This window comes from Leopardus geoffroyi, chromosome D3 (genome assembly GCF_018350155.1).
Source record: "Leopardus geoffroyi isolate Oge1 chromosome D3, O.geoffroyi_Oge1_pat1.0, whole genome shotgun sequence".
Classification (NCBI taxonomy): domain Eukaryota; kingdom Metazoa; phylum Chordata; class Mammalia; order Carnivora; family Felidae; genus Leopardus; species Leopardus geoffroyi.
The window spans coordinates 26,819,017-26,846,500 of NC_059339.1; the positions used below are offsets into that span (position 1 = coordinate 26,819,017).

The following is a 27,484-nucleotide window of genomic DNA, read 5'->3' on the forward strand; positions in this document are numbered from 1 at the left end:
GCTAGATGGGAGTCCAAGGATCACATCTACAGTTTTGAAAAGACTCGAGAAACCAAGTCCAGGGTGAAATTCTGGCCCTAAATTACTCATCGAGCCTCCGGGAGGTCGCCTGAGTATAAGCTCTGGAGACCGACCTGGACTGTAATTCCAGCCCCACAATGTGCCAGGGCTGTGACCTTGATTTCTCTGGACTTCAGGGACCGTACCATAAAGTAGATAATTCTACCTATAACGTCTGGTGCTTCTATGAAGATCGTAGCGTATTCACAGCAGCTGAGCACGCCTGGGACAGCGGATGTTCAACCGATGACACGGCGAGCACTGTGGCTCCTGGCACGCCACCACCCACTCAAGGGCCACTTCCCGCACAGCTGGCTCCAAGGGATCCCCACAGCACTGCCTGCCCCTAGCACCCGGCCAATGTCACATAAAAACTTGCCGTGTTAGTCGGTTGACTTGACCCTCACCAACAATCAGACGAAATAAACTTCGTTGTTATGTCCTTTTTAGAGGGGGGAGAAGGCAAGCACGGCTTGGAAGAGGATTCGAACCCAGATCTGCTGACTCAGAAGCCTGTTCCTATCCCAGTCATGCCCCCTCTACTTAAAAAAAAAAGGATCTGGTTGCGCCTTTATCTTTTTTTATAGTGGCCTCACTATGATCACGTAAGCGTAGAAACCAACCTTCCCACGCCTACCCCTTTTTGTAGCTGCTGCTGGAATCTTGAGAACAGCCCGCCTCCTGGGGCCGACAGGTGAATTACAGTAAGAAGCGGGTGCAGCTCTGTAAGGAAATAAATAACGCCATCCCATCGCTGCAAGTTAATTCCTTTGCAAGATTAACTTTTCTGAGCTCTCGGATTCATATTCAGTGGCGGTCACACTAAATTGAAGAAATTAGCATACCAAATGGCTGCAGCATTAAAAATTCAAACAACCCTCTTAAAAATGTCTGATGAACTTGCCGAGAGAAGCTTATACGACCACAGGTTCTGGCCTCATAATTGTAAAGTGCCGGCAAAATGCTAACGCTGTTATCACAGCACCCCGCCTTCTGAGGGAAGGGGGAAACATGTTTACAGAATCGGTGCTATCCTCCGTTCACATCTGATCGGGGCCTCACAAGGCGCTTCTGATTTCCGGCAGGCCCTCCTCCAACACTGCCATGCAGGGCCACCTCTAGACCCACAAAAAGAAGGGTCTGGGCTTTAGTTTCTGTATGGATGCGTGACAGGAGACCCCGGGGAGTTTCATCAGGCCCATTCACCACAGAGATGAATGTTAGCTCCAGGTGGACAATGAAAATGTAATTTTCAAAGATTTCAGTGCTGAGAGTGATCCATTTACGAAGAGAAAGGATAAAAGCAACACTCATCTGCTCTTCCACAGACCGCACACATGTCTACACTTTCCACTCAGATAAACTGATAGCCGAAGAAACAGAAATGACGTGTCATTCTGCTTCTGCGGAGCCCTGGTGTGGTAGCTTTACGCCCCTGTGTTCGAGCTTCCGGGGGAGGGGGGGGGGGCGGGTGCGGAGGGGTCGGGTGCTGGCTGGGGGCTGCAGGGCACGGGGATCCCTCCACATGGTCTGCTGGAGGACTGATGTAATAAATGCTCCAGTCTACCATGACCTGCGAGCAGATGATTTGTGTTTTTAATTAAAAAAAAAAAAGAAAAGAAAAAAGATTCCTAATTTCCTAATTTCCCTTCGGGGGGAAAAAAAAGCCATTTTGCAAATGAAGGAGAAAAGTAGCTGGAGAGAGACACTCGACCTCTGGGCCTCCCTTGGAGCGTTCCACACAGATGCCTCTGCACCTTCCCAGGCACACAGACTTCCCTTATCCGTAGGACAGACAACTTGCAGGCATTTGCCACTGCCTCTACTTTACGGAGAAGACTGTGGTCAAGCAGGTAAACTGACTGACGAGGGTCACCCTGCCATCGTGGGCTCGGGTGTGCTGCAGAGATACCCCGGCCCCTGACATCGCTCTCTGGGTCCATCCACGCTCCCCGCTTATCTCGTCTCCCATCGCCAGGGATTTGGGACCTGCCCCCCTCCCAGCATTATCACATATTAAGAATCACGTCTAGCAAGAAAAAGCAGGGGGAGCAAGTGACCAGATTGGGGCCTGAGAGAATCAACGCGTTGTGGAGAGAAACAGGAGTGAAGAGAGTTGATGTGGTACTCACACACTTGCATGTGGCTTCTTTTTGGAAAAGTCACAGGCAAGACCGAGATCGGATATCCTGACGTGTCCGTGTTCATCCAAGAGGATATTTGCAGGCTAAAGAGAAAGACAAGATGATCTTCAAGAGTCCCCGGACTGTCACCGGGCTTTGAGAATTTCTGAAACTATACGCACTTGGTAACTTACCGTTTCATCTAAACACAAGTTCCATACTATCACATCCAAATGGGGTATAACACGGAAAGTAACCCTTTTCATGTTTAAGTCCAGCAGGAAAGTGGCAATGACAGACACAAAGGAGCCTACTCATGAGATAAGGAGACACAGGGCAGGGAGCTTTGGGCGGAGGGGGGGGGGGGGCGGTGGTTATGACCACAGTTCATCAGATAGAAAGTAGTTCCTTTCCCCCGTGGGGACTGTGGCCCGGCCAGAGCAGCGCGCCTCTCCACAAAGGGAGTGAGCCCACCAGATTCTTGGCTCCTGTGACCCACAAAGGGCTCTGGGAATGAGGCCACGAGGCACGGAACAGAAAGGAACCTCACGAGAACGTACAAACGCTGACCTAAGAAACCAGAACACTCCACAGTGCCACACCGATCTCGAACGGCACGCCTGTGAGTGCGTAATGAGAACACAGGACCCTACCGAATGACCCACTGTGGTTCTCAGCACAACTCCGATGACATATATCCACTGACATTGGATTTAGTCAGCATGAGCAAGGAAAACAAAGCTCCTCTCCCTAATACACGCTGAATTCCAGTCATCTTAATATTTTTCTGCTGGAGATCAACTATTGTTTTGCTTGAAATAAAAATAATGGCATGCTATTATAAAACTAAAGCATGAATAATCATGAGTGACTAGAATTCAGTTTGAATAGAAATTAAATAATACCACTGCCTACTAAATAGCTTTGAAAACAAAAACAAGATACAGCATAGAGATGATTAGAGACCGGTTATAGATTTAAATTAAAATGTATTACAATAGGGCTTCAAGGGCCTTCAGCATGTATTATATTCTCCTGCAAAACTCACGGAGCAGGGGAACAAACTGTCAGGGGCCAACCACTACCTAATTATTTCTAATTCAATGAAAATATATTTTTGTCTCCTTCATGCTCAGATGAAAACTAAGGGAGTAATTCTGTAACCTTGCAGAAAGCCTTAACTTGTACAAAGCACTTTGTGAGGAAAAAAAAAAAGCCAAGAGGCTCAAAAAGAAAATACCATCTTTTAGATTCTTAGAAGGTAACTTTAAAAAGCTAAGGCGGCCGATCAAAACATAGCTACTTAGAGAAAAGGAACATAAGCTGTACATTTCAGTCGGTGGCCCTGGGTCTGTTCCAGAAGGAATCTGAAAGAGGAGGCAAACACATCCTCCCAGACTGCTTTCTATGTTTGGGAGACTGTCTTTCCTGTCGTTTTTCTTCGCGTCATCATGTGCCCATTTATGTATCTGCCTGATCATTTCTATCATTTGTCAAGGTCTCTTTTGTCTCTATCCCGGTCTTCTCACCACAAGTGTCCCTATGGACATACTGAGCAAAACCCCAGCTCCCTCATAAACGCAGAACCCAGGACCGAGCATCGTGGTTCAGAAGGGGGAGACTCGGAATGCACTCACTACCTTTTCTTCCCAGTCCAGGGAGAGTGAAAGTGGAGAAGCCCAGGCACCAACAGTCTAGGGCTCTGCAGTTCAAGGATCTACAAATCTGTTGGTGATTTTGAACATAGTCTTAAAACAATGTGAAACTCTCAGAGTGGCCTGCGGGGGGGAAAGTTCTGCAGGCTGATTGGCCCTGCCTCGGAGGAGTTGTGGCTCGGCCATTCTACGCCTCAGTTTACCGGTGTATGAATCCCAGAAGATGCATGTTCTTTGCTTGTTCAGTTTTGAACATCACGAGTTCTAACATAGAGCCATGGCTGAATCGGCTGCTTAGTGAACATTAAGTGCGTTACAATTAATTGTAAAATCGGCAACACCAAGTAACTCCTGGCTTGCTTTTCATTCATTAACCAATGAAAAACTTTTGAGTTAGTATGTGTGTTGCACCAGGCAGGGTAGGACACAAGGGGTGGACAGTGACAACTAGGAAGGAAGGGAGTTCCTGGAACAGGGTTTAGGGTCTGGACAGATGGATACCACACAGAGGTGACTTCCCCGGGGCTCAGATGAGGAAAACGGCAGGTCCTATGAAAGAGAAGGGACCGTCTGGACACCCGTGACTGCGATACCTACCGCCCAGATCCCGAAACCAGACTGCCTTACCTTCAAATCTCTGTAAACAACAAACCGATTGTGCATGTGCTCCAGCCCCAGGATGATTTCGGTGGCATAAAACCGCATCTCCTTCTCAGAAAATACCCCATGCTGGGAAAGGTGATAGTGCAAATCGCCCCCTGGAATCAGAGAAGGACAGGTCAAGGCAAAGCATGTTAATTTGCAAGAAACAAAAAAACGTCATCCTAAATCGTTAGGACGCAGTACAAAAAGGCAAACTTGGCTCCTGCTTCGTATATATCTGTCTTTGACTTGCCTAGTCTGACAAAACACTTTCGAGAGTACAGAGGAAGCTTATACATTGTTAACACTTAAATGCAGGGGTGGGTGGCCGCGGCAATAGACAACGAAGCCATCATTCGCAGACTGGGAATCCAGCTCCCACGTGTACCTTCGCAAGCTAACCTGCTTGGATCACTAACTTCCTGTCTAATGAACAGGTCATGACATGGTTGGCAACTGGCTCCGGGGACAATAAATGAAGGAGCAAACAAACAAAACGATCATACCGAGAGACAGATGATAAAGCGGATGCAACCGTAAAATTATAACTGGTGAAATCCAGGTAGGTGGGGATTTGGGTGTTTCCCGTACAATTTCTTCAGTTTTGCCCTGTGTTTGTAGTTTTCCATAATAAAACGTTTGGAAAAAATCAATTACCATATGGGCTCAAGTTACACAGTGAGAGAATGCCACCAACAGGATAAGGGAATGTTCTCATAAGCTGTCAAGGAATAGCTTCTACTGATCTAGAAAAGTTCACGTGTGCCCACTGTATGGCCCCTGCTTTTGTAAGCACCTTCCCTTCCACACACACGTGTTCCTGCAGAACCACTGGTAGGTCAAGATGTAAGATGTGCAGGATCCCAGAGGCCCCGTGCCCTTCCCTGTCAATGCCTCAGCCCCTGGCCCCTCGGTTAGGCCAAGGGGACTTCAGTCTGACCTTCCACCATCCGTTCATCTTAACCGTTCTGAGAGTGCTAACCGTGGAATCACGCAGGATATGTGCTATGGTGTCTGGCTTCTTGGCCCACTATTAACGTCTGTGAAATTCCTCCACGCTGTTGAATAGGTCTGGCTTTGGGTCAAACCCTCCAAATGTAACCGAACCTCAAATGAACTTCCAAAAAAGGAAGCTGTGCATTTGTTGTCCCGGATGCCTTTTACGTCAGCTCTTGTTACAGAAAACGCTTTGAGTACATGCCGTGTCACTCTCTAGCATTAGAAAGCTACTTTTTTAGCTAGAACTTTGTCGGCACTCATAGCTTACAAGACCAATGGACGGCTGGTCCGTCCAGCCAGAAGCCGGGCTGGCCCACAGCCAGTCCTTCAAAGTCAGCTTCCTAATATATCTCTGGCCTACGTTCTTATGAGGCATTTCATTCCTAAAAGTTGAGGGTTAGGAAACAAGCTAATTAAAGATCTAGGCCAGCTGCGTTCCAGAAGATGAAGTTTACGTCGTTTGTGAAAATCTCTTCCGGAAAGTGCCAACTTCCTGGTGAGAAACTGGGAGGGCGCAGAGGGGAATTGAGAATGAATTTCAATGGAAACTTGAAGAGCAGAAGGTTTCCTTAAATTTCGGGGGGAAACCCAATTATCCCAGAGACCCAAACTGCTGGCGTGTGCAGATCAGGGTGTGCTGAGGTCTCACATCACGGCCAAGTCTCTCCCTGCACTCAGACTTCCTGCGTGTTGCTCACCGTTCATCAGATCCAAGATGAAGCATAGTTTATCTGGAGTATGGAAGGCATAGGTCATACAGACAATGAAAGGGCAGTCCTAGGGAGGAAAAAAAAAAAAGCCACAGTTTGTCAGAAACACAAAAGCCATCCCGGGTAGTACATCTTCTACCAGAGAGCACCCACAGGTCTCGTCCATGCCGCTGCCCTGTGTGTTGAGCAGAGACCCCTCCTTAGGAACCTTAACCATCCCACCAAAATGGATCTGGTTACGTGACAAAATGCATACGGACAGAGTGGAGATGAATTCAAAGGTCTTGTCTCTCGCCAACTCAACCATGACCCTTCTATCTGCAGCTTCTTCAAAGGACCCAGACTCTACAGAAAGATATCACTGCCCTGCCAGGCTCTCTGTTGCTCTACATTTTGGTTCTGGCTAGTCAAATATCCGTTTCTCTCTCTGATTCTGAGGTTGGAAGAACCATACCCCAGTGGGAGGAAATATCTATACTACCGTCTTGAGACGCTGAGCATAAAAAGGGAACGCAGCTAGCTTTCAAAGTAGAAAAATACATCAGAGTCAGGGACTGAATAATTCAATTGTAAAGATGTCAGTTTTCCCCCAAAGTAATCTAGAAATTCTATGCAAGTTAAAAAAAAAAATTTAATGTTTTATTTATTCTCGAGAGAGAGAGTGCAAACGGGAGTGGGGGAGGGACGGAGAGAGAGCCGGGAACAGAAGATCTGAAGCGGGCTCTGCGCTGACAGCAGCGAGCCCGATGCGCGGCTCGAATTCACAAAGTTTGATCATGACCTGAGCCAATATCGGATGCTCAACCAACTGAGCCACCCAGTTGCCCGGCTACAATTTTAATTAAAGTGAAAATCGAGCTGATTCCAAAATGTATATGGAGATGTGCACAGCCAGGAAAAATTCACTCTAGAAGAAAAAGCCAGAAAAGTCATAGTGCTAGATATTAAGACTTATTGTGTGTGTGTGTATATTTATATATATAATATATATATGAATTATTTTATATATATTATATATATATTTATATTTATGTTTTATATATTATATATAAATATATATTTTTTATATATATATTTACATATATTTATTTATGTATATTATATATAAATATATAATATATATAAATATATATTTTTTTAATGTTTATTTTTGAGAGACAGAGAGAGACAGAGAGAGAGAGGGAGATAGAGTGTGAGCAAGGGAGGGGCAGAGAGCGAGGGGGACACAGAATCCGAAGCAGGTTCCAGGCTCTGAGCTGTCAGCACAGAGCTGGATGCGGGGCTCGAACCCATGAACTGTGAGATCATGGCCTGAGCCAAAGTCTGAAACTTAACTGACTGAGCCACTCACGTGCCCCAAAAGTTATTATAAAGCAACAGTAAATCAGACAGTGTGGTAGTAGCCCAAGAACAGACAGACCAACAGAACAGAAGAGAGAATCCTGACATAGACTCACACACAAATGGTCAACTGATTTGTGATAAAGTGACACAACAGGGTGGGGGGAAAGGATGGCCCTTCCGCGATATGCTGGAACAAATGGGTATTTGTACAACAGAATGTGAACGCCCACCCCTACCTCACACCACACACTGAAGTCCACTTCAGGAAGACAAAGATCTGAAGGGAAAACAATAAATCTTCTAGAGGAAAGCAAAAGAGAGTATCTTTGTGACCCTAGGGTAAGTAAAGATTTCTCAGGCCACCCAAAAGCACTAATGGTGGAAGTACTGCTAAACTGGACAAAAATAAAATCAAGAACTTCTGGCCTTCAGAAAACACTATCAAGAGAGTAAAAAGGCAAGTCACAGAATAGGAAAAGATATCTGCAATCCATACGCACAGAAAGGATATATATAAATATATATATAAAGAGCTCTCATAAATCAATAAAGGAAAAGGCAAACGACCCAACAGAGCAGTGGCAAAAAACTGCAAGTGTAGGAGTAATAATAACAATATAAATGAATAAACCAGCCAACAAATCAATAAAGGCACTAAACATAGGAGGGTCATCGAATGGCTCACAAGCCGATGAACAGGTGCTGGGCATCAGCGGTCACCAAGGAGATGTGTCCTCACAATGTGTTATCGCTAAACCCCAAGAGAATGGGCAAAATCAAAACGACCACCAAGGCCAAGTGGCTGGAAAGACAGGGTGTAAACGGAACCCCTACATACGGCACCCAGGAGCGCACGGTGCCAACAACCGCTCTGGCAACTGGTCGGGGCCATCTGCCGAAACTGGGCCCCGTCTGCAAGGCCCAGGCATCAGCATTTCCACCGCCAGCTGCACACCTCACAGCAGCCTGTACCCAACGTGCACTAAGAGAACTGCGAGAGAATGCTCCTCGCAGCACTGTTCAAAGGAGCCCCAAGCGGAAAGTAACCCGGATGTCTACCGGTATTAGAACGGATGCGTGAACCGCGGTCACTTTACGCGGGGGAATGCTACACAGCAAGGGTCAGCAAGTTTGTGTACAAGGGGCTAGACACGAATTATTTTCGGTTTTGCAGGCTCCAGGCCACCTCTGTCACATATCCTTTGTTTATTTTCCGTACCATGCCTCAGGAATGGAAAACCCATTGCCAGTCCATGGGCTCTACAGAAAAAGAGGCCACAAGCCAGATCTGGTCCGTCGGCCATACGCAGCTTGCAGACCTCTGCTACGTAGCCGCAGAATGTACCATGGCCACGTCCGATGATGCAGGTGAATCTCACAAGCCACGCTGAGTGAGAGAAGCCAGATGCAAGAGGGCACATGTATACCAAGTTCAAACACAGGCAAAGCCAAATTAAATGACAGTGTTAGATATCTGGGTAGTAGTTAACCTGAGCGCGGGGTAGGTGACTGGAAGAGGCACAAGACTTCGGGAATGTGAGTAACTTTATTTTATTTTATTTATTTATTTATTTATTTATTTATTTATTTATTATTTTTAATGTTTATTTTTGAGAGAGAGCATAAGCAGGGGAGAGGCAGAGAGAGAGAGAGAGAGAGAGAGAGAGAGAGAGAGAGAGAGATTAGGGACAGAGGATCTGAAGGCAGGCTCTGCACCGACAGCAGTGAGCCCGACGCAGGGCTCAAACTCACAAACGGCAAGATCACGACCGGAGCCGAAGTTGGATGCTCAACCGACTGAGCCACCCAGGTGCCCCAAGGAATACGACTAACTTTCTATCCCTTGATCCGAGTGCTGGATACATGCTTGTGTTCCCTTGTGAAAACTCCTCAGTGCTAAGTCAGATCTATAACTGGGTCCATTTAGATTCTTTATATACACTGTATACTCACCACTCAACTGATTAAAATAGAAACTGGCCAAAAAAACACCCCACATCTATATCCACTTTCTTAACAGAAACAAAACAATCATTAAATTCCACAGAAAATAGTCAGGTTTCAACAGAATAATCTATACACTGAATCTGCATCGTCCAAACCTCTGTATTAAGGGCATACTGATACATCTGACTCCTTTCTATACCAGAGGTTCATGAACTTGAATACAATTTCCATGTATCTTCCGGAATGAACTACAAATTTCATTTTGTGATTACCTAGTTTGCCTTAAAACACCGTTGAGGGGCGCCTGGGTGGCGCAGTCGGTTGAGCATCCGACTTCAGCCAGGTCACGATCTCGCAGTCCATGAGTTCGAGCCCCGCGTCGGGCTCTGGGCTGATGGCTCAGAGCCTGGAGCCTGTTTCTGATTCTGTGTCTCCCTCTCTCTCTGCCCCTCCCCCATTCATGCTCTGTCTCTCTCTGTCCCCAAAAAAATAAACGTTGGAAAAAAAAAAAAAAACACCGTTGAGATGGTATTAGTGATTACTGATTTCAAGGCTGATTTTGCTTTATTTTTTTTTTAATTTTTTTTTCAACGTTTATTTATTTATTTTTGGGACAGAGAGAGACAGAGCATGAACGGGGGAGGGGCAGAGAGACAGGGAGACACAGAATCGGAAACAGGCTCCAGGCTCTGAGCCATCAGCCCAGAGCCTGACGCGGGGCTCGAACTCACGGACCGCGAGATCGTGACCTGGCTGAAGTCGGACGCTTAACCGACTGCGCCACCCAGGCGCCCCTGATTTTGCTTTAAACAGGCAAAATGAAAGTGCTTTCCTTTTTCTGTTAAAAGCCATGTGGCCTTCCTGGAGGTGGGGGGCACCCTCCCACTTGGAAGCCCTTAGGGAACCACCTTTTTAATAGCCTGCTGAAGATGGCTCATTCTGCTCCTTCCTGAACGGGGTTCCCCACACACTCTGGTTCCTGATCCGATGAGCAATTCATCTGTAGAGCAGAGAGGCGGGTGGACCCAGAACTTAGTGAGGCCAGAGTCTTTCCCAGCTCCAGAGGGCATCTGTACTCACTCCACCAAGGAGACAGTGGACCCTGCGAAGGGGTATTTCTGAACACAATGGGATATGATCCTTCTAATGGTAGCCCCAAGGAAAATGGCAAAAGGCAAACAAAATAGGTTCACTTAAGATCATATGTTATTAAGAAGGGACATGAACTGTAGATTTAGCATCACAGGCTTTCTGAACAGGAAGGGCTCTTTAAAAAAAAAAAAAATCACCTGGTCCTGCGTGTTTATTTTTAAAATAAAGAAACTAAGGCCCTAAAAAGGGGAAATGACTTGCCTGAGGTTACAAAGAAATGTGGTAGCCAGCCAGGATTTCAACCCCCAGTCTCCTGACCCTCTCCAGGGTTCTATGTTACTTACACTGCTCACAAAGGCTGGGCTTCTGTGGCAAAGTCAAGTAAGAGCTCAGTTAAAGGGATGCAATTCAGTTATCTGTATGCCGACTGCAATCCGTCACCTCTCAGGTGCTGGGCAGATACCACACCAGGTCTCGTGGGAAGCTCGAGACGCAAAGAACCAAATACCGACCAGTGTGAAAAAATGGCAGTTCGGCGATGGGGCTGATACAGTTGTGAACATCATTATGGTTAAGATGTTCTGCCTTGATTACAAATTAAAGGCAGTAAGAACTAAAGGGCCTCGTAGAGGTAGACCCTCAGGAAGGAACTGTCTTCTTTGACTTCCTACCGGTACCGAGCAAAACAGCTTGTATTTTTGCAGGAACTCTGCAAAACTGTGATAAAATACAGCACGAAGCATTTCTTCAAGAAAATTCTCCACCTTGCAGTCAGGAGGAGGCTTCTGTTAACTTCCTGCTTAAAACACTTTGTCTCCAATTGCTAAAAGATTTTTTTTCCTTTTTTAAATCCTCAGTATTGGCCTAGAAAGCTCTTCACAGGCTGGCCTGGCCTCTGTCGGTCTCCCTCTCCACTCCAACTTCATCTGGGGCTATGCACGCACCACTCGAGACCCCAGCTCAGCTGACCTTCTCCAAAGTCTGCAAAGCTTCCTGAAGCGCCCAGGACCCAGACAAGCACTGACACCTCCTGTGACCTCTGAGGACTATCCCTTGTCACCTCCTCCTTGCTAAGTGCCTCCTGAGCACCGGGCACCTTCTAGAGGTGTCCTGATTATTTATACATTTCTGAGATCATGCGAACACTACCACCTTCCCTCATTCTGTGTAGCTCTAAAAGAGCAGGGACCAAAGTCACAGTTTGGGACCCTCCATCCTGCAGGAGAATGCCTGGCATGATCTAGGCACGGAAACGTGTTTCAAGGAATGAATGACACTTCGGAGGACACTATGTGACTGTTTAATGAAGGTGCTGACGACATTCTCACCTGTGGACGTACTTCTCCTAGTTCTTAATCCTAAAGATCACCCTTTTACTATTCTAGAATCAAACTGGGAATGGTACTGCCACTGTCTCTTTGAAAGGTTGGGGGAAGAAACACTCAACTTGAAATTGGAAGGAAAAACAAGCAAGCAAACAAAAAAACCCTCCCAATAAAAGGAAAACTGTAATGAGGGACGGCAGTCCAGTTCCACGCCAACAGGCTGATCTTAAGTGTAGCCTAGTGAGGTGATTTTATTTTTTTATTTTTATTTTTTTTTTAATTTTTTTTTCAACGTTTATTTATTTTTGGGACAGAGAGAGACAGAGCATGAACGGGGGAGGGGCAGAGAGAGAGGGAGACACAGAATCGGAAACAGGCTCCAGGCTCTGAGCCATCAGCCCAGAGCCTGACGCGGGGCTCGAACTCCCGGACCGCGAGATCGTGACCTGGCTGAAGTCGGACGCTCAACCGACTGTGCCACCCAGGCGCCCCGTGAGGTGATTTTAAATTAAAGATGATTAAAGAACCAGAAAAAGTGGCCTTTGATTAGCAAAAAAGGAAAAAATTCCAAATAGTGTTGTTACAGCACTTTTGGTTAAATTATGTATTGATAAGTAAAAAACATCAACCTCTAATTCCCAAAAAATGAAACCAAACAAAAAGGCTTGATACTTGAATTAAAAATATAAATAATTCTTTTAAATTAGCTCAAAGTAGTAGACCAATTTTTTATTTATTCCCGTAGAGGGTTAAGATGGGTGAAGAATGACCGATACATCTACATAACCATATTCCCCCTCGCCTGAAAAAAGTAACTATAAAAATGCTATGTGAAAACTGTATGTATATTTCTTCAACACTCCCAACGTTTTCCCCACAGGCCTTCTCGAGAATAAACATGCAAGGTGTGGAGATGGCTCATGAAAAATTAATATTTTAATTACCACTTAAAATCTGCAGTAAGGGCACACCCATGTTTGAAATTTAAGGTGATGACATTTCCAACAGAAACTAGAAACCAATGCCATTCTTACTGATTCCAACAGTGTGTGAGCTGTTTAGCTTCAGTTCCAAGTAGGTGCAAACGCAGTCACGCACCCAACACGACTCTTACTTGAAATGCTCAATGTCCAGAAGTTAGGAAGCAGAGGCACATAGTTAGAGATTATTTATAGCTACAGTGTTCTTTTTTTATTATGGTTGAGCCAAATTATGAGAATCCTTTACTTCGGTAGCACATAACCTTTCTGAAACTGCTTCAAACGAACCCCAGGAAAACATAAACCACAATACATTAAATATAGGTGCTAACCAAAAAACACAGAGCTTAGAAGGCGATCGTAAGACAGGAACACTAGTCAGAGGGTCCATAGACTCTGGGTAAGGAAATTAACCCCTCCGGGTGTCGGGTTCCTTGCTTACTAGTCGAAAAGGGTTCTTTGATTCACCATTGAAGTCTGATTCCTTTCTCCTTCGGGTGAGAATGGGCCTGTTTAGAAACCAGCTAGGCTATCGGGAGGCCACACGCTCCCCGATATATCTCACCGCATATAAACCTTCTTGGCTTGGTGTTTAGCTTTAAATTCACAGGGGGAGGCACTCAGCATGGGTCTGGCCACTCCACCCTCATTTCCTGCCTTCCCTTGGAGACCCTGAGTCCCTGACCCCCTCTGCACGCTGGATGACAGGCCCTCTGGCACACGCAGGACTGCCCAGGTTTCTGGGACACTGAGTTTTTCTGGGTGTCTTCATACCCATCTGTTCAAATACAGAAACGCCAAGGTTCATACCATTCACTGCAACAACGGCCAGAATGGGATCCTGTTTTGCAAGAAGTCACGGGGCAGAAGTTTTTGACACAGGCTGAGCTAAAAATGCTAGGCTGATGGACAACTGTCCAACAGGTGGAAACACCGTTTTGGAAATGGAAATGACCGAAGTCCACGGCAGCAGGTGAAAAGCAGCAAGGGCCCCGAAGACAGAGCCACCTTCTCCTGATGGCGCACAGCCCCAAGTGCAATTCAGACTTGAGTAACCCAAGATGCTTCCTCTCTATCTGTTTACAAAGGACAAGAGCGACTTTCCTTGTACTCCAGCTTCTCTGGGTCAGTCCTCCGTCGTGCACTCAGTTCTTAACTAGACTCAAGTGATTTCGTTGCCGTTGCCGCGATTATTTCCTGCCATCTCGGCAACCACGTTCCGCAGAGAGGAAAGTCATAAAACAGCCACTAAAGGGAGACGTCGTGGGTGTGCATAATGATGGTTGCTAGCACTTTTCCAACTCCCAAATTAAACAGAGATAATATGCGGACTCTACACTATTTATATTAACTTAGTGCTGCTTTTCCCTGCTATAAACGCTCACTCACCAGAAAACTGGCTGGCTGCATAATTTGCCGGCAAAGAATGCCTGCATTTTAAATAAATTGTCTCGATCTGGAAAACCGAGCAACCAGCAAAGACCAGAGCAAGCAGTGCTCCAAATGGAATACTCACCCCTGTGCTCACAAGAGACAACATAATCCTCTCATTTAAGGCTAATGTTTCTCCTTGTTTCATCTTGATCCTCTTCTTATCCAGGCATTTCATTGCGTACCTGGAAACATAAATGTTATTCAAAGAGCTGCGCCGGAAAGAATCCAAGCTGCTTTAAACGATCCATGTCGTACTGGGGAAAGTTTCTAAAGACTCGGGGAAGTGTTTGAAAGAAGCAAAATGGTACTTGCTGACTGTCATGCAAAAAAAAAAGAAAAAAATTATAAAAAAGAAATATTTATAAAAAATGTATTTTTTAAATTTTGCACACATTAAGAAAACATTTCAACGTGGAGCGTCCCTCCTCACTCCTTGGGTGGGGGCGGCACACAGTAAGCTCCTTTCCAAGAGGATCGTGTGGAGGAGAGGGGACAGTGACGTTATGGTGGAGAAGCCTGACAAACGCGACCTCAAGTAGGCGGTCAAGGTCAGCATCAACAGTGAGGAGTCATGTTGACGACGGGCACCCATGATAGGACGCGATGACCTAGGCAGAATGGTGTTCTGCCACTGGGGTCTTCCTTCCAAAAGCCCACAGCCCCAGTATAACCAGGAGGACAGCATGCCTAAACTGGAAGACATCATACAATACACCTGGCCACGGGTCCTCAAAGCAGCACAGCCCATCAGAAACAAGGAGAGTCCAAGAAACTACACAGTCTAAAGGAGGCTAAGGGGACAAGAGGACTTAAATGTAACACGGGATCTGGTTAACACAAAAGGCCATTGGGTAAAGAGCAAAGTAAAAAAGTAAAGGGGCGCCTGGGTGGCTCAGACGGTTAAGCGTCCAACTTATGGTCACAGTTCGTGGGTTCGAGCCCCGCATCGGGCTCTGTGCTGACAGCTCAGAGCCTGTTTCAGATTCTGTGTCTCCCTCTCTCTCTGCCCCTCCCCTGCTCATGGTCTCTCTCTGTCTCTCACAGATAAATAAACATGAAAAAAAAGTTTTTTTAAAGTAAAGTAAAAAAAGCCCCAAAAAAGTAGAAACTTCAGTGAATAATAATGTATATTAGTTCATTTGTTAGGACAAATGTTCCATAGTAACGTAAGACAGAGATACTGGGTGTGTTTTTGAACCCTTTCTGTACACCTAAAATTAGGTGTCAAAAATAAAATTTGAAATAAAAAGGTGTCAGGGGCGCCAGGGTGGCTCAGTCAGTTAAGCATCCATCGGCCTCTTGATTTTGGCTCAGGTCATGATCTTATGGTTTGTGAGATCAAGCCCTGCTTTGGGCTCCGTGCTGGCTGCAGGGCCTGCTTGGGATTCTCGATCTCCCCCCACCTCTCTGCTTCTCCCTCATGCACTTACTCTCTCTCAAAAATAAATAAAATAAAATAAAATAAAATAAAATAAAATAAAATAAAATGTTTCTTTAAAAAATTTTTAAATCAAAATAAAGCTTAAAAAATTAAGCAATAATTAAGATATTAATACCATTACACAAATAGAAGTTCCAGTTAAATGAGAACCTGAAGTAGAGGGGTGTGAATAAATTTGGTGAAAATAAAACTTTGGACATATTGTTGCTGTTTAGTTGCTACTGTGTGTTGCAGTAGTGTGCGTAATATTTAGCTTTTAGGAACTGTGATTTCAGCAGTGGTCAAGATTTTGCAAGAGTGCAGAGGGCAAGACTCAAACACTGGCAACCAACAAAATGAAAAGGGACGGCCCATGCTCAAAAAGGCACGTTCTAAAATGCTGTTTGATTGGTTTCTTTTTAGTTTTTTTAAGTAATCTCTGCACCCAGCGTGGGGCTCGAACGGACCACCTGGAGATCAAGAGTCACATGCTCCACTCACGGAGCCCGCCAGGCAGCCCTGATTTGTTTTTCATCTGGATATTGAAGTTATCGTATTTTCAAATAATAAAAAGAATCCGTAAGACTTTCATATAAAAGTTGGTGGAGAACAAAGAGCTGACAACTTAAGCTTTTTGAAGCCTTGGAACAAACTTCTATGAAGGTAATGCAGACAGGCTATTTGGCATTCTCTATAATCGCAGGTTAAAGAAAGAAGGATGATTTGTCAGCAGCACAGCAGAAAGCTGAAAGGACATTTTCACAGGGGTCTCAGGGGCTTCAGAACTCTGTGTGTGACTGTAAGTCCCACTTTACAAGGCCCCGGCACACAATGTGGATGTTTGTCTGGCTGTGACGGGACACAGAAAATCCACTTGTTTCTAACCGATCATAACTCACAATGTTATGACTTAGCAAGAGAGAGGGATGTTCAAATTTGATATTTGCTTTTCTTTTTAGAGAGAGAGAGAGTGCGTGCACAGGAGCAGCATAGAGCGGGTGGTGGGGAGAGAGAGAAAGGGGTTGAGAATGTCAAGCAGGTTCCACGTCCCTCCCGGAGCCCGACATGGAGCTCGATCCCACAACTCTGGGATCGTGACCTGACCTGAAATCAAGAGGCAATGCTCCACCGACCGAGCTACCCAGCCGCCCCAAATTTGGTAATTTTATCAACTCTCCCAGGAGCTCTTTATAACAAATCCACTGATGGAGACGTTAATTTGCTTAGTTCAGGGATTACACATGAGAACATATGAAGTAACGTGTTCTTCATTCAAGTTCTATGATGAATTTTCAAACTGTGTCCTACTGCTTCTATCACTAGCCCCTACCAGGCTGGCGTTTGGAAGAACGTTCAAACTGCAGACCAGAGAAGCTGGCACACATGGGCCTTGAGCCCCTGGGTTAAGCCAGTTGGCTGCCACTGGCTTCTGAGCGAGGTGGGTGGCAGTTCACGGATGGGCTCCAGGATGCACAGGGACTGAGCCTGGCCGCTTCCTAGCCGTGGGACTCCCCGGTAAGTGTCTACCCTTGTTCTAGAAAGTGGAAGACAGTTTTCCAGACACAGAGAATCGCGTGAAATAACCAACGTAACGCAGGGACACACGGTGACATTATTGACTTGCACATCATGTGGCAGAGTAGCAGATCTCCTAAACACCTGGGCCGTGAGGAAGGCAAGCGAACACTTTCGGTGAAACGGAATAAGCGCCAAAGGAAGAGCGACACTTAGCGTCAAAGTCCACCGCGGGAATACAGAATCGGGACGAGAGACGGGGCCGCAGAGGACTGTTCGCTAATACGGACTATGCAACAGGCAGTTATCTGCAGGCTTTACGATGTACCATCCCGTTCAACTCTCACAACCGGGAAGTATTTTCCCCACCCTACAGACTTGGGTGCAGAGGCCGAGAGAAGGCACAAACTTCGTGCCGGCCAGAAAGCGGAAGCCGGGTCTGACCTGGCCATGGGACGCCAGGGTCCCCACTCTGGATCACCAGGCCATCCTGTCTCAGCAGGGCACCAGACTTCAGATGCCCGAGTGCCAGACACTGGGTTCATCCCATGCAGGGCCCCAAAACAGGAAGACCAGTGGGTGTAAGTTAGTGAAGGTGAATTCCAGCCCCCACCTACTAAAGATCGTGCCAGTTACTGGACCTGTCTGAAAACTAAGAGGGCCACCTGGCAAGGCCGTCAGTGCCCAATCACAGGGAGGACCTGAGCAGAGGCTGAGTGATGACCCGGTGGTGGGGGGAGAAGGACACTGAATTCGCTGACCCCAATTACTCCTCTTACACCGACTCAGACCAAGCCGCACAGACTATTTCACTTTGCTGTTATTCTAAAAGGCCTGTCACTAGATCAAACTGGTGGTTCTGGGCCTATCAAACTGTATTTTCCCATTGTCTTTTGCTTTTGGATATATGCTCACGTAAACAAACTGCTTCTAAAAACTAGCCCCCCTCCCCCCCGACACCCGCACCACTTAAGAACTCCACCATTCACTTTCCAGAAGAGCCTCACACCCGGCACACGTGCATGTTAACTGCCTCACATCAACCACCTGTACGATCAGCGGCCAACGCAGTCATGGAGACCCATGATCATGACCCTCCTAGGAGTGCATCCTGTTCGCCAGGGCTCGAGCTACCCAACTACGGGAACCGACATCTCCTGGGATGTTACACCACCGAAAAGCGTATGTGCTAAATCACGGGTGGTCGCTGTCTAGAAGAAAAGCTCTCTCCTCTGCAAAGCAGAGAATTCTTTGCAACAGGATTGGCCCGGGAGGTGGCACAGAACGCCCCTTCTTGGTCACTTCTAGGTCCCAGACTGCTTCACCCACGGCCTGAGTGATAGGGGCTCATGATACATAGTCACTGGCTAACTTCCCATTTCACCCTACGTGATGGAAGTTCCAGCCAACTGTTCTCATTTCCGATGCCTCGCAAAAAACAGCCCTTTTCTTTCTGAGGTTAAGTTACTTCAGGAGTGAGATCGGGGGCTTCCACAAATCTATGCAGGTGTTTTCTTTTGATGCAAGCACAAAACCCATAGAAAGCTTACATTTTTCCAGTGTCTGCTTTCCTGCAACCATACACTTCACCAAATCCTCCTCGTCCAATGATTCTATGTACGCTGAAATCATTCATGGTCAACTGTGAATTCAAAACACGATACGAAAACACAGAATTGCATTAAAATCATGCTGTTGTTTTCATGCAACACAGTTACTAAAAGAGCAATTCTGACAGAGGGATCTGCCCTTTCTGTGACTGATTCCCCGGACTGCAAGACGAGATGTGCAAGGCTGCAAGACTTTCTAGAACCTCCATGTGCTCCACCCTCAAAGCGCACAAAAGGGAGGCGAGTGGGACGAGGACCGAGTGGGAGCCGAGTCAGATTGTTTTTCCGATCTCCTGCGTTTTAGGTCGTAAGCCGTATGCCCCGAAGACAGGGGAGTGTGAAATTTCTAGTCCAAATGAAAAGCCACCTCAGCTACTCTGAAGCCGGAAGTGTGGGAACAGCTCAGCAATTCCAGGAACTGTCATGGTAAAAAAAATAAGTCTACATCGAGGGCATCTATGTTTTCCTAACAGCGGGCCATATGATGAGAAAAGTCGGCGGGTGCCGGCCATGTGAATTTTTTATCGATAACGTCAGGGAATCGCTAGGACTCATGCTGGGCATGTGAGCATGAAAACAAGACCCGAAGTAGGAGGGAAGTGTATAAAGAGGCTTCATTCATAAGCCCTTTCCTTGTGTCAGGATCTCAGCAATGCCCTACCTCCCAAGTAGCTTTAACAGTCTTCGATGGTACAAAGGCAGACAGTGAGCCCGATGTCTAAGGGGGCAGTCGGAAAAGAGCAAACACCTTAGTAGCTTATGCATGCTGGCAAGTTAAGGGTCAGGTTCCTGAAGGGTTCCCCCCACACAGCCCTTGAAACACGTTTGCAGCCACAGCTAACTGGGCCCACAGGCCTCACATCTGATGCTCAGGGGACAGACAGCAGGACATGAGCACCCGGGGTCTGCTGAAGGAGCAGAAGCGTGAGAAAGCTCTATGGCAAATACAGAGGATATTTTTGAAAAATGTGTGATTTCCCTCTTGTTTCTACAATCCTGCCAGGAACTGTGAAAGAAAGGGGAAGTTTAAAAAAAAAAAAAAAAGAAGAATTAAAAAAAAAAACCACACAGACACACACACACACAACTGCTTCTCCCAATGGTATCCTCAAGTTAAAAAAAAAAATCCAGTTGATGATTTCTTTTTCTTACAAATGGACATGAAGGGGAAGGTAAAAGATGCTGTATCAAGAAAGGAGGGTATGGGGCACCTGGGTGGCTCAGCTGATTTAGCGTCTGACTATGGCTCAGGTCACGATCTTCGGGTTTGTGAGTTCAAGCCCCGCGTCAGGCTCCGTGCTGACGGCTCGGAGTCTGGAGCCTGCTTCGGATTCTGTGTCTGCCTTTCTCTCTGTCCCTCCCCCACTCGCGCTCTCTTTCTCAAAAAAAAAAAAAAACTAAATAAATAAATAAACATTAAAAAAATTAAAAAAAAAAAAAAAAAGGAGGGTTCTAAAAGTGAAGCAGGGGGCATGCCCCAGAACTTGAGGTTGAAAGCTGGAAGCAGATGAGCCTTTCGGGAAATGTGTGTTAGAAAGTAGCCAGTTTCTGAGGACTGCTTTTCTCACTCTCAAAAATATTAAAAAAAATAAATAAATTTTAAAAAAAGGAGATGAAACCTTGGGCTAATAAGAGATGCCATCATTCTTATGACAAGATTAGACCTAATAAGAAAGAAAAGAGACTCTTTACCAGGATGCCGAAAGACAAGAGCATGTGGAAGCACATTCTGTAGGAGACTTGTATTTTTTACTACTATTTCTGTGGGTCAGTCGCTGCTTAAAATACCCTTTCTTAACTAAATAAACACATCCTTATATGAATGGGAAAAAAGAGAATTAAACCTCGAACTGTTTATGAAACCGGGTACGGGGGGATGAATTCTTCTTACGTTAAAGCTGTAAGGGAGACATCTGTTAGTGGCGCATTACCCGTGGGAGTGTGCTCCGGGATAAAGTATTTTCTCACGAAGTTAAGCCAGAGGAAGTTTTTATTTAAAAAAAGAAAAGGGGGGGAAAGAATTAAGAGGATACTCACATGGATGTTTAATTCTACGTTTTTCCACTGGCAAAATCGGGTGAACTTGTCACTAAAAAAAGAATATAATAATGGTCACTGAAGAGTCACATGTCACAGGAGTCGGGTTGACTGGGCAATGTTAACAGACAACCTCGGACGGGACATCTGTGTTGCTTCTTGACCAGAGGCATGTTTTCTTCAACATGTTTTTCGCAAAGCATTCCCCAGGATTCGCGGCTTTATTTTACGATTCAGGTGAAAGACGGCGTGTTCCCCTTAAACTGTGGTTACTGCGTCTTTATCTGAATCGGCACCGTCCAAGAGAAGGCCTAACGTGAGCCACGCTGGTAGTTTAATCTGAATACCGTTACTTTCTTGAACCCCAGTACAGCAAAAAAACTATCATTTCAACACGTAATCGGTATAAAATTAGTAGCGAGGCATTCTACAACCTAGTTCCTACATTTGGTTTTGAAACTTAAGTGTTTTGCACTTGGAGCCCATCTTCATTCACACTCATCACACCGATCATTTCAAGTGCTCAGGAGTCACACGTGGCTAGTGGCTACCATACCGGACCATGCCGCTCTAAGCGACAAGAAAATTAGTATTTGTAAAGAATTCTAAGAACAGCAGACACCCCATGGGGCTTTTCATGTGCAAGGCCCTGGTCGATGAAGATGCCCATTCCGCAGCAGAGGAAACCCAGGCGTGGCCAAGGTCACACAGTGAGAGGAGTGGTGGGGCCAGACCTGAACCCAGACCCAGCACTGTTGCTCCAAGACACAAATGCTGTAGGAGAAAAAGCCCCTGAGGCTAGAATCGCAAGATGAGCCAAGTCCTACTGAGCTGATTTGCTCCCACAATTTACTCAACTGCGTGATGAATAGATTTTTCTTCTAGGAAGTAAGAAAAATACCTATCCCCACACCTATTTTAATACAGACATGATTTTCATTAATTAATGAGCAACGCCGTCTAAGGGGTTTGTTTTAAAACATTTTTTCAAAAGAATTGCATTCTTGATTGAAAGCTCCTCAAAGGCAAAGAATATTCTTGGTGACTGCTGGATTTCACGTAGCCCCTGGCACAATTCCTTACACAGGCACAGTATCCAGGGTTCTTTGAATGCATGAATGAATGAATGAGAGAGAGAGAGAGAGAAAGGGAGAGGTGGGGGGAGGGAGAGAGTACTTATGAAATGCATGGTACAGGAATTATCAGCACTGTAACAGAATGCCTTAAGGCATCTAAATATCCCAGTTTCCTGGGGGTTTCATTTAATATGCCTTCTTAGGATCTTTTAAAAATATTGCTGAGGCTAATATAATCACGTTGAAAATCAAAAGCAGAAGAACTCTTTACAATTCTGAGGCATCTTTTGTCAATGAATCTAAAATGAAGCTTATGGAGTGTTTCACTGATCTCCCTATCATCTCTGTGGGGTTAGTCAAATTATATTTGGAGAGTTTCTGAAAGTTATTTCAAACGTTTTGGCTTTTTTAAAGCATGATGAGTCCAACCAGCAAACCCACACTGGGGTGCTCTCTGTGCTTACACCATGGCCGTGGCTTTGAAATTCACTTGGTGTGTTGGCCCAGCTCCTACTCCCTTCCCTCATGGATTCTCGAGCTCAGAGCTGGCAACAGGGGCTGGTGATCTGGAGATTTACAAAATTTACAAGATTTACAAACTTGCGAACTAGCTGGGGAAGATTAACAACCTGGGAGAGAACCATCCTGCTGACCAAGAGAAGAGGGAACCAAATCCCAACACATACCCTGCCCTAAAAGAACACACACCCCCCCCCAAAAAAAAGGAACCCCCTCAAACTCACATTTTGCCCTTGAGGTACGGGTTTGCTGTAACAAGCTCTTCTTTAGGAAGTACAGATAGCCCCCAGGGTGTCCGGGGTCAGTCATGTGTCCATGGAGGTTCTCTGAGTGCTATTTTTGGTCAATACCTAAAGCTGGAATTGGGCACTTCCTGATAGAAGAGGAACTAGGGCTGAGGACAGAGCAGAGCCTGGGCAACAGAGGGCTCCTGACAGCCAGCGCCCTTGCAGATGACATACGGCCACCCCAGAGGGAAGAGCAGAGGTTAAAGATACAAAAACAACCGGGGTGCAGTGCGGGCAGGGTGTAGGGTAAGCATTTTTAACCCCAGTCTGTGACTCGGGCTTAAGACTGCTGGGCAACTGAAGTTCACTGCCTGACGGAAGCTCACATCCCAGATTCAGCCCCGCCTGGAACTTAGCCCCGGGGCCCTGCCTGCTTCAAGTGAAGGCACAGACCGGCCAAGGCACTGCTGAAGATTTCCTCATTATTACCAGGCTGCAGTGCAGGCCCTTGAGAGACCGCCTTCACCGTGAGACCCTCGGGGAGTGTGGCCAGTCCCGCCAAGGCCGAAGGCTACAAGGTTCTATTTATGGAGTGCCCACGCTTTTCAAAACCCAAACACGAAACTCTAGGTCTGACAACGGAGTTTTTAAATTCTCATTTGAGACTGTGGTTGCAGAAAAAGAACCCAGGACGGTGTAAAAATGAAGAAATTAGCTTTTAAAAAGCATTTACATGATACGGTGAATAGTTTCAGAAAAGATGCTTTCAGAAAATCCAGTACACGTGCTGGCCTAAAGCACAAACAGTGGTGTGTGTGTGTGTGTGTGTGTGTGTGTAAATGCAAACAGCTGGTGTGTGTGGGGGGGGGGGGCACTAAGAGCCAAAGGCTCAACCAGCGGGGAGAAAAGTGACAGGCAGGCTGGCCTGGTGGCTCATGAAAGAACCTAAGAGCAAAGAGCGACAGGACGCCCCCCCTCCGAGTTTTATGCCCATCCCTGTTTTTCCCCTCTGCCCCAACGATCACGTAAAAGCTCTCAGCTGACCCAAGAGTTGGAAAGGTCAGATTTTCGAACCAACGGAGACGGAGACAGCGCGGGCAGGCCTCCCGCTGAAACCCAGCCAGCCTAGCCCCTCGGAGTAAACTACTGCTTTCTGGCCAAGTGTCTGCTCCTGCTCAGAGAAGTGTAATAATCATTTGCATGCATATTCGCTTCCCCCAAGTACTGACTCTACTCCAGGATAAAATTGTCTCTTGAACTCTAGTGGAATCACACCACCACGTTTTTTGTTTTGTTTTGTTTTGTTTAATTACTTTAGTTCAGAGACTATGGGGAGGGGGGGAGCAAAAAACCGCCGTGAAGAAGCATTTGTTTTTAAAGGGCAATTATGGAACAGCTGCGGGGCTGCTCCAGCACCGAGACACAATCATCATGTCGCTTGTCGAGAAATTAGCCGAGTCTGTGGAGAGGAGCACGGTCTGTGCGAATGCAGATTCGGTTTCAGAAAAGTCCCAATTCCGGCGGTGCCTGTTCACAGAGGAATACTCGAAATCCTGATGTTTGCCCGACTGCTGGGTGCCTGAAAGGGCACTTTTGCAGGCAGCACCGAATGCGTTCAGGGTTTTATAGGACAAGCACACACATATAGTCTGAGTCACTCAAAGGGAACGTATTTAGCAGGGATCGCAATAACGTATATGAGCACAGACGTCTGCCTGGACCCTTCAGTTCCATTACATGAGGAATCAAGTGCAGGCCTGATCCACTTTCGGGGGCAGGATCTCAAAGTGCAAACCAAAGAATGAGGTTAACAGAACAGGGCTTGCATTAGCAAAGGTGTCCCAATAAGCTACTTTTAATGTTGTGGTTCCATAGTCTATTTAAACTTTAGACCATTTTGAAGCTAAAGAGATTCAAAATGAAGAGACATTAAGATACATGAATCCTAAATAATACTTTAAACTACTGAGGTAACAGCCTAAGGCTAAGCCTGGTGCATAGTACGTGCTCAGTTAAGTACTTGTCAAATGAACAAATCAGCACACATTTTAATAAGGACAGAGCTCACTGGGTAAAAGGAGATACACCTGTACAAGATTTTATATATATATTAATGTGTTAAAATAATGTTCTAGCAAGTATCCCCCCCAGAAATGTCAGGCATATACGTGAAGTTTCATACCTTTCCATAAATTTTTGGAAAATGTTGCCTCGGAGACTTTCACAAATTTCTTCTATGTAGGGCTGGAAAGGATGGAAAAGAAATTCCACACTGCGTAAATAGGAACCCATAACACAAACTGATGAGACTCGGACTGGTGGGAGTTCCCACTCTTCCACTTGCCCTTGTCGGTGCTTGCCCCGTTTTCAATAACAGATTCATCACCGTGATTGTTTACTTAACAGTTATCTGCACTATTCAACTGCGAGTTCCAGGAAGGTAAGGACAGGTCTGTCCTGTTTGCCACCGAATCCTTACGGCCTGGCATGGTTCCTGGAAAGTCACAGAGGCTTCCCGGGTGACCAGAGTTGGTTTTCCGGGTGTGTGACCCATGCAGCCCCATAGGGCTGGCACCCAAAAGGGCCCACTGCTTGGTTTGGGGCCCTGCTATCGCCATCTTGAAATTCTTAATTTCTGACCAAGGGGCCCATGTCTTTCATGCTGCACTGGTCTCTGGAAGTTACACAGCACATTTTGTTAATTAATAAGTGTTGCTACTCAGCATCAATACTGAGTTTTAAAGACTAAAAGCTAATGGATCCATGGAGTAAATGGGTTTTTTGTAATTAGCTATTTTACTTATTGACTTTCTACCTCACATAATCATAGAGATAAAGACAACCATGGGGAAGAGTTGATCCCTCTCCTCATTTTGCACATACGGAGGCTGGGGCACTGCGGGCAGGTGCTATCCCATGGTCTCTGAGCAAATTCATGGCTAGACCAAGATTAAGGGCTCCTGGCTCATTTGTGCAGTGCATGTCCCTTGACAGAGAACAATCTGCAGGGGACCCTTGTATAACAGGAGTCTGAACCACACAGGTCCACTTATCCATTGATTTCTTACAGTACAATATTGTAAATGCATTTTCCTTATAATTTTCTTAATATTTTCTTTTCTCTAGCTTATTATAAAAAGACAGAATAGAATATATATGACATACAAAGTAGGTGTTAATCAACTTTTTATGTGACCAGTAAGACTCCTGGTCAATAACAGGCCATCAGTAAAGTTTGGGGGTGGGAATCAAACGTTATAAGTGGATTTTCGACTACAGGGGGGTCAGCGCCCCTATTCCCTATGTAGTTCAAGGGACAGCTGTATGTATTCTGAAGTACTTTTCCTTACCTGGAAAAGAGTGGATGTCACTTGTTTCTTGGATAGGTGACTTTGTACATGTTCTACAGCTTGCTTTGAGAACGGCTTTTTTATTAAGAAAAAAAAATCAGAAAACAGTTATTTTTTTTTCCACAAATATAAAACATAAACCTATGTTACACAATACCACAACACATAATTTAACACAGTTACTAGGCAGGAACCTATGGTAGTTATGTTGACGTGCATTCTTTAGAAATCAGTTGGATATTTATGGGCAATCCAAACAGATGCTTGTCCCTCTGAGCTTCTAGAATTCTTAGATGCCGTGTCGAGAAGGATGATGAGCATGGGGCACCTGACCGACATATCTAGTCCCACAAGAATTTAAGATTAACTGTGATGTAAAAAAAAAAAAGTGTAAAGAAGCTTACTATCACTTTATTAAATGCATATATCCCTTAATTAGCTAATAATAAGGGTCCTGAGAACATACAAATTCTACTAGATAAGACCAAACAAATGTGTGAAAATACACCTAAGAGTTAAATGTCAGGACTACAAAGCTAATCCAGGGTGGTAGAGGGCTGGAGGTTAAGGGAAGTCTTGCCGTGACCATGGCAGAGGGGAACTGGCTCTGGAAGAATAAAGCCTACACCAACAAGAAGTACACATTCTATTCTCCCCCCAAACTTCTAATTACATCTTCTTTAATAATGCACCCTAAGAAGGAAAGCTTCACATGCACCTTATACTGCCGAAAAACCTGCTGAATTTCTGAGCTACATGACAACTAATTTCCGAGGCATCCCCACAGAACGTCCGGCATCTTCCAAGGTTCAGCCATTCTCTGGCAAGGTAGCAAGGCACAGAGCATCGACCATTTAGCTCCAGCTCAGGATTCCTGTCTACTACGGGGCACCTGGGTGGCTCAGTTGGTTAAGCCCACTGGCTCTTGATTTGGGCCCGGGTCATGATGCCGTGGTTTGTGAGTTCGAGCCCCACATCGGGCTCTGCACTGACAGCACAGAGGCTGCTCGGGATTCTCTCTCTCTCTCCCTCTCTCTGCCCCTCCCCTGTTCACGCATGCTCTCTCTCTCTCAAAATAAATAAATAAACATTAAAAAACAAAAAGAAATGCATGCCACAAGAGGTGCCACCTTTAGCCACAGTTATTCATGTGTCAGTTAAGACGGTGAATGGCACAATAAATACAGAGGCACCAAAATAAACCATGATCCTGGCCAGTGCCGTCCGCTGGAACTTTCTGCAATGGCGGCAATGGTGTGAACCTGCGCTGTCCAATACTGGAGCCACCAGCCACGTGTGGCTATTGAGCACTTGAAATGTGGCTCGTGAGGAACTGAGAAGTTACATTTTTAACTCCATTGGATTTTAATGGAGTTTACACAGCCACCTGTGGCTCCTGTACTGGACACAGCAGGCCAG

The 27,484-nt window shown here is 45.8% G+C and overlaps 1 protein-coding gene across 3 annotated transcripts in view; it reads right to left on the reverse strand.

The window, feature by feature from the left end:
* The window catches only part of GRK3 (G protein-coupled receptor kinase 3), a 126,289-nt gene that overhangs the window by 26,716 nt on the left and 72,089 nt on the right, over nucleotides 1-27,484 (reverse strand). For all 3 annotated transcript variants that reach the window (XM_045459273.1, XM_045459275.1, XM_045459274.1), the window contains 8 exons: nucleotides 26,066-26,140; nucleotides 24,898-24,959; nucleotides 20,894-20,945; nucleotides 18,797-18,888; nucleotides 14,394-14,493; nucleotides 6,178-6,256; nucleotides 4,466-4,596; nucleotides 2,193-2,287 (listed from right to left, as the gene is read on the reverse strand). In XM_045459273.1, coding sequence (XP_045315229.1) covers nucleotides 2,193-2,287; nucleotides 4,466-4,596; nucleotides 6,178-6,256; nucleotides 14,394-14,493; nucleotides 18,797-18,888; nucleotides 20,894-20,945; nucleotides 24,898-24,959; nucleotides 26,066-26,140 — 686 coding nt within the window. The remainder of the gene's footprint in view (nucleotides 1-2,192; nucleotides 2,288-4,465; nucleotides 4,597-6,177; nucleotides 6,257-14,393; nucleotides 14,494-18,796; nucleotides 18,889-20,893; nucleotides 20,946-24,897; nucleotides 24,960-26,065; nucleotides 26,141-27,484) is intronic.